At 36.1% G+C, this 6,648-nt stretch overlaps 1 protein-coding gene across 1 annotated transcript; it reads left to right on the top strand.

Annotated features, from left to right (window-relative positions):
- Positions 1–226: 226 nt before the first annotated feature.
- On the top strand, positions 227–6,150 carry LOC149576180 (IQ domain-containing protein IQM3-like). Its single transcript, XM_089808243.1, has 10 exons — positions 227–326; positions 1,823–2,489; positions 2,699–2,813; positions 2,979–3,044; positions 3,305–3,393; positions 3,780–3,867; positions 4,284–4,430; positions 4,590–4,682; positions 4,805–4,906; positions 4,994–6,150. Exons 2-10 carry the CDS (start codon positions 1,891–1,893, stop codon positions 5,651–5,653), a joined length of 1,959 nt encoding a protein of 652 aa, XP_089664369.1. The 5' UTR covers positions 227–326; positions 1,823–1,890; the 3' UTR covers positions 5,654–6,150.
- The last annotated feature ends 498 nt before the right edge of the window (positions 6,151–6,648 follow it).

Below are 6,648 nucleotides of genomic sequence, written 5' to 3'. Positions count from 1 at the left end.
TAACCGGACCAAAAAACAGGAAAAATAGAAAGAACGGGCAAATGCAATTACTCTCCAATTTCTTCTCATACCGTGGTTGAACAAACACAAATCTTGAAACCACGTGCCCTGCCTTGGCAGTGCCACCTCAGGTCCCTTCCCATTGGCCATCATTCTTTCAATATCTGAGTAGTTTCGCTATATAAATACTACCTATATATTATATCATCTGCCCATAAGCTGAAATACATTGTTTTCTAACCTAAGCTGTGGAGAGTTGTAGTTAGTTGAATCAGAGAAAAACAACCCAGAAGATATCTCTGCTGGACGATACTGAGGTTTGAAAGGTGAGAATCACTCTATGACCGCCTCTTTGCTTCCCTTTTTCAAAAACTTGAGAATGATGACCGTTTTAGTGTAATGCAATTGGGTTGTTTTTTCTTTTTCCTTTTTTTCTCAAAGCTGGAGTACTGGTTTCTGAATCGCAGATCAAAATGCTATGATATGATTATCTTCATACGAGTGATGCAGAGATTTCTTGAATTAGATATACATTAAAGGATAACAACATTGAGAATCCCCATTTTAATGTTTGTTTCTGCATTCCAATAGAATTGTCATTTTCTTTGACTTGCAAGCCAAATGGAATATAGATTTTTCTATTTCTAATTCAAGAGAATTTTCTGGTATTTTAGCATACATGCATTCCCTAAAGATTTTATCGCTTGTAGCTAGTGAACTTTGTGCCTAATTAAACATATCAGACCTAGCTCTATGCCATTCTTGCATCCCCTGCCTGCCTTTCAAATTAGGAGACAATTGAAAATCACCATTGATGTTATTAGGCAGAAGCAATTATCCACTTTTCAGATTTTTAACTTTTTAGTTTATTACAGTTTCGCTCATTATAAACTACTCCATGCATTTTCGGATTTACTTCGACGAGTAAAATGATATGATTTCAAATACTGTAGTGGCTTGTTCTTCTGGAGCAACTTTGAAATCTCTGCTGCGGGGAGGTTACAGTAAATCAAAATGTCAGAACTGAATCACAGAGGAATCCATTTTGGTCTTTTCGTGCGGATTTACATTTAAGAGTGAAATGATTATAGTCATGCTCCATATGATCAGCCTTGGATGGAGCTTTTCATAGTGGCTTTTGCAATGAGTGGAAAACGGAACCAACTATGTTGGTCTGTTATTCTTTCTGCCAATCCTCCTTCAAGCTCGGCTTTGTATTTCTTTTTCATGCCTCGAAATATCGTGGGTGCCTTTTTCATATTTATAAAATTATGGGCATGATATGGACGCACTCCCCCCGCAACAATGCAACAGAGTTTCGTAGGGCACGCCCAAATTGGCTTTTTCACTTCGCGGTCTCTGGCCCATTTAGGAGAGAACCTTATGCTTGACGTGAAATATGGGTAATCCTAAAATCCTAACCCTGGAACTTTAGATAGAAATCAAATGAGTAAGGACGCCCAAGCTATCCTTGTTACGTTTAGCTCCCTAAGGCATTCTGTAACATAATGTACTTCTCCTTAAAAAGAAAGCTCCCCATAATTTTTAGCTATCTTTGATGTTCATGCCAATCTATTATGTCTATGGAGAGACAACTTTTCTAGTGTATGGCAATGCTGTCCTGCATTGCTCTCTAAAAATATTGTAGCTGAGGTTCAGAAATGTAGGAGCTTGTAAAACAATGGCTGTTTTCCAAGTAATGTTGTTTCTAGAAAAATTTGATTCTGATCATGTTAGTGAGTGATGAACTCGTAGTTTCATTCTTTCCATTTCTGTCACCTGGAATAGTGGAGTTTAATACATTATATGTTCATTTTGACAGATATCAAAATTCTTCTCTATAGCTTATCGATTTCTGAGGAGCTCAAGGAAGAAGTTTGTTGGGTTTGGATGGGGATTTTATTTTCCACGCCTGAGGAAGCCCCAAAATTATCAGTAAACCATGTAACGGATGGATGCATAGAAAAACAGTCGGAACCAACTGCAATAGGTTCCATTAGTTTCAACAGCAGAGTTTTAGAAAGAGCTGCATCTGGATCTCTAAGCTTTGAAGTTAGAGATTTGGGAATAACTGCATCTGGATCCATCAGCTTTAAAAGCAGAAATTTGGAAAGAAGTGCATCTGGATCCATTAGTTTCAAAAGCAGGGTTTTAGAAAGAAATGCATCTGGATCCATTAGTTTCAAGCATAGCAAGAGAGAAAAGACTTGTCTACGGTCTGTTAGTTTCAAAGCAAGCCCAACAGGCCCAGCATCAGTGGAGTCCATTAGTTCAAAAGCCATAGATTTGGAAACCTCTAACAAGGCCAAGGATTTGGAAGTATCTTCCAGGAATTCGAATAGCTCTAGTTTAATAGCTTGTAGAACTTCTTATGAGGGATTACCTAGTTTCAAAGAGGAAGTGGCAGCAGTGAAACTACAGAAAATTTATAAGAGTTATCGTACAAGACGGAATCTTGCAGATTGTGCTGTAGTGGTTGAGGAGCTCTGGTTTGTATCAAATCTTGTGACCTTAATATCTTAGTGCTTCAATTGTGTTTTCATGATTTGGAATTAAAAACTTGCCTTGCTTTAATGTTGCTAAGAACAGCAAACTTTGGGATTTCCTAAATTACATTTATTTAGTTTGTTAGAAATGAAATATTCTAACATTAATCTTTAACTATGTGAATGACAGTGCTGTTGATTTCAAAATGCAGGTGGCAAGCAATAGACTTTGTGACTCTTAAAAGGAGTACTGTTTCTTTTTTTGATATCGAGAAACCAGAGACTGCAATTTCTCGCTGGTCGCGAGCAAGAATAAAAGCTGCAAAGGTAGGACTACTTCGTGGCTCTGTTACTGTCTGTTAGGACTCCATCACTATACATTATACTTCCAAAAGGGGATCTTCAAGTTTTTTATGCATTCACTACCAAATAAATAGAACCCAATGAATTCTGTATTTGGGAAATAAAAATAACTTAAAAGATTCTCCACAGGTTGGCAAGGGCTTATCTAAGGATGACAAGGCTCGAAAACTAGCTTTCCAGCATTGGCTTGAGGCTGTAAGTTTCTAATGCCTATGGAAACTCTAAATTCCTTACAAGAGTGTACTTCTGGATAGGGGGCAACATGTGGTGTTTTACTCTATACAATGTTGTTTTCTTGCAGTCTAGAATAAAGCAAGAACACAACATTAAATGCTCTAAAGGCTAATAAATAATAAATTGTAAATGCTAACTTAATTTTGAAGTTATAGTGGAGATCACTTCTAAACTGATTGTTGCTCACATGTTATTGTGATGTTCGTTTTTCTATAATCCAGATTGACCCACGACACCGTTATGGACATAATCTACATTTCTATTATGATGCGTGGTTTGATACTGATACAATGCAACCTTTTTTCTACTGGTTAGTTTGTTTTTCAAATTTCATTTCTAAAGAGTCAAATATTATTCTACAAAATAAAATATCTTGTGGAATTTTAAGATCACTCTCTGCATATTTTGTTTGTAAAACACCAAGGATACCATCTTGTAGGAATTCAAGCTAGTTGAATATCTACAGGGCAAGTAACATATTTTTCTTTCCAAACATTTTGATTAAGGTTGGAGCGATGAAAGTTAAATATCCTTATATAACAATCCAAATTCATCTGTTTTTTGTGATTGGAGTTCAAGCTTCAATTGCATTAGGAAGCTTAATTAATACAAAACACTTTAGCAGGGTACTATATGAGCTAGATTAGGTATGCTTTTAAAAATTTTCTTCTCACTTTAAGAAGAAATTTAATGCAGGCTGGATGTTGGAGATGGTAAGGATCTCAATCTTCTCTGTTGCTCCAGGGGCAAGTTGCAACAACAGTGCATAAAATATCTTGGCCCTGTAAGCATTTCCGTTTTTCATTCCTTGTTTCAGTTGGATTATCAAATTGTTTTGTATACTAGAACTACCCTATGAACTACATGGTTTAGAAGTTTATAGCATTGCTCCGCTATTGGACTAACCATACCATATAGGAAATTATGCTCAAGTTCTTGCATCTTGTTCGTAGGTGCTAAATTTTGATTGGTCCTTATTCTTAGTCTCTATCTTACCGGTATTGCATATACACTAGTGAAACTGTCAAACACAAACATCAAGGAACTGTAAAACCAATCAAACACAACTGTATGCCACGTCTTGTGAAGCTGGGAATTCTGTCAGACTATAATTTGGATCATCTAATAACTAGAGACATATTAGTTACATGTTTTATTGTTTTCTAATCTCATTGAAGTATAAATTGATTGGTCTTGCAGAATGAAAGGGAGCAGTATGAGGTCATATTCAATAACGGAAAGCTCGTGTTCAAGCAGAGTGGTCAGCTGGTTGACACCGCAAAAGGATCGAAAGGAACAAAATGGATTTTTGTTTTGAGCACATCAAAAAATTTCTATGTTGGTCAGGTATTTCAGAGCCACTAAACCTAGAGATAGATTGATCAATGTTTCTGAGTTCTATTAAAAATTGTGCTTGTATTATTGGGATAAGCCTCATTTTCTAGAGTCCTATCGGTAACATCAACTCATTATTAATAGTTCATACCTCTGCAATTAACCATTCAGAAAATGAAAGGCACATTCCAGCATTCTAGCTTCTTATCTGGAGGAGCAACATCTGCAGCTGGAAGATTGATTGTAGATGAAGGTGTTCTCAAGGTAACGTGTTCCTACTGTGAAAAATTATTTCTTTTATTTCTCTTGATTTGCCTCTCAAGGAAATAAGAAATAGTGTAATTTTTGTTGAGTTCATCAATTGTCTCTTTTCTTTTTGTATGCAGTCTATTTGGCCTTACAGTGGACACTATCTTCCAACTGAGGAAAACTTCAACGAGTTCATCAATTTTCTAGAGGGAAATAATGTTAACCTCACTGATGTGCAGGTTGGTTTATGCAATATTGATATTTATTAGTCTTTTAGGGCTTATGTTGCATTCCCTTGACCTTTATGCTTCTTTTGGCCTTTTCAGAGAAGCCCAGCTGATGAAGATGAACAATCCTTCCACCTTGGAAAAAATTTGAAGATTGAAAATGATGTAAACATGGAATCAAGGATAGACAGGTTGTATTTAGGTAAAAAAACAGATTTGCAGAAGGAATGTACAGTCAATGATAGCTTGCTACAAGAAAAAGTTGCTGCTAATACTTTGTGTCATCACGCTGAAATCAATGAACCAGAAGAAATTGTTAGTCTTCTTTCAGATGATCAGTGTGTCGATACATACGAGGAAGCCTATGCAAAATGCTTCCCTCTTAGAGAAGGATCACCGAAGGAAACAACAGGTGGTGGCACTCATGGTGTAGATAAAACAACTAATTGCCAAGATAATCAAGAGCAAGTTTGCTACAAAAGGAGTTTGTCAGACAAAGCACTTGAGGATCATTCAATAGCAGTGCCTAGGGAATTATTGCTCAGTAGACTTAATTCGAAGAAAGCATTGCAATCATATCAGCTTGGAAAAAAGCTATCTTTAAGGTGGTCTACTGGAGCTGGTCCGCGTATATTATGTGTTGCAGACTATCCTGCAGAGCTCCGTGTCAAGGCTTTGGAGAAAGTAAATCTGTCCCCTAGGTGTATGTCAAGTAACAGCCCCAGAGAGTTTCCTGATCATTCAAAGCAAAATCGTTAAGGGACTTTGCTTTCTCTTTTATCTTTTATTTACCAAATTCTTTTTTAGATCGATTTCTAACCTCAACTACTTAGATTCCCAATATTCATTTTTTTCACCCTATAAAGGCTTTTCCATCATGATTTTTTGAAAGCAGCTGCATGAAAGCCCATCAAGGGAGCCATAATTCATGTACAATTCATCATATATGAAATACATGCAGTAAAATAAATCTTCAACCTACTCTGCATACTGTTACATCTGCCATTACCAAAGGAGTACTGTGTTCAGGCTATTACAGCTAAACTATCTCCAATCAAGAGAAATATATATTTATTAAAAAGAAAAAGAGTAACCTCAATTCCTTAGATTCCCAAATATTCATTTTGTCCATCCTATTATGGCTTTTCCATCATGACATTTTGAATGATGCTGCATAAAAGTCCATCAGGGGGGCAATTATTCATGTACGATTCATATTCTATGAAATACTTGCAGTAAAATAAATTTGCAATCTATTCTGCCTACTGTTACTTCTGCCACTATCAAAGTTGTATTATGTTGAGGCTCTTACAGCTAAATTATCTGATCAAGAGTTTATATAGATTATATACTTAAAAAGAGGGGTAAATATTTTGATCAGGTGATATGAACGAGTGAGGCTGTACACTAGTAGGTTCTGAATCTTGATGGCAAGAATAAAAACACAACTTAACCATCACAACATGCCAATGCCAATCAAGATAAATATTTAGTCCTACAAGCATAAATTGGATGTTTTCATTGCAAAATATGTAGTGTGAAATGTGAAATAACTTGCTGATGTAAAGAAGATGAAATTTATTTTAATGTAAAGGGCAAGGCTCTATCAAAACTCAGACAGCTCTATAAAAAATTAACACTAAAGTTTGCTTAGAGATTGACTTGCCTAAAGTGCTAAAGTTTGCTTAGAGATTGACTTGCCTAAAGTGGGTGGCATACATGTTTCATAAGTGTTACACTGCAGCTTGGATGAG

The sequence above is a fragment of the Cupressus sempervirens genome, chromosome 1, assembly GCF_028749045.1.
Source record: "Cupressus sempervirens isolate cs-2001-9-10 chromosome 1, ASM2874904v1, whole genome shotgun sequence".
Classification (NCBI taxonomy): domain Eukaryota; kingdom Viridiplantae; phylum Streptophyta; class Pinopsida; order Cupressales; family Cupressaceae; genus Cupressus; species Cupressus sempervirens.
The sequence above is the reverse complement of the archived record's forward strand: the minus strand, read 5'-3'. Positions and strand labels throughout refer to the sequence as shown.

Bases quoted from the DNA above. Each gene is read 5' to 3' on its own strand.
- LOC149576180 (XM_089808243.1), top strand. From the start codon at position 1,891: ATGGGGATTTTATTTTCCACGCCTGAGGAAGCCCCAAAATTATCAGTA. The intron at 4,431-4,589 runs GTATTTCAGAGC...TTAACCATTCAG, and splicing joins AAAATTTCTATGTTGGTCAG to AAAATGAAAGGCACATTCCA. The intron at 4,683-4,804 runs GTAACGTGTTCC...TTTTGTATGCAG, and splicing joins TAGATGAAGGTGTTCTCAAG to TCTATTTGGCCTTACAGTGG.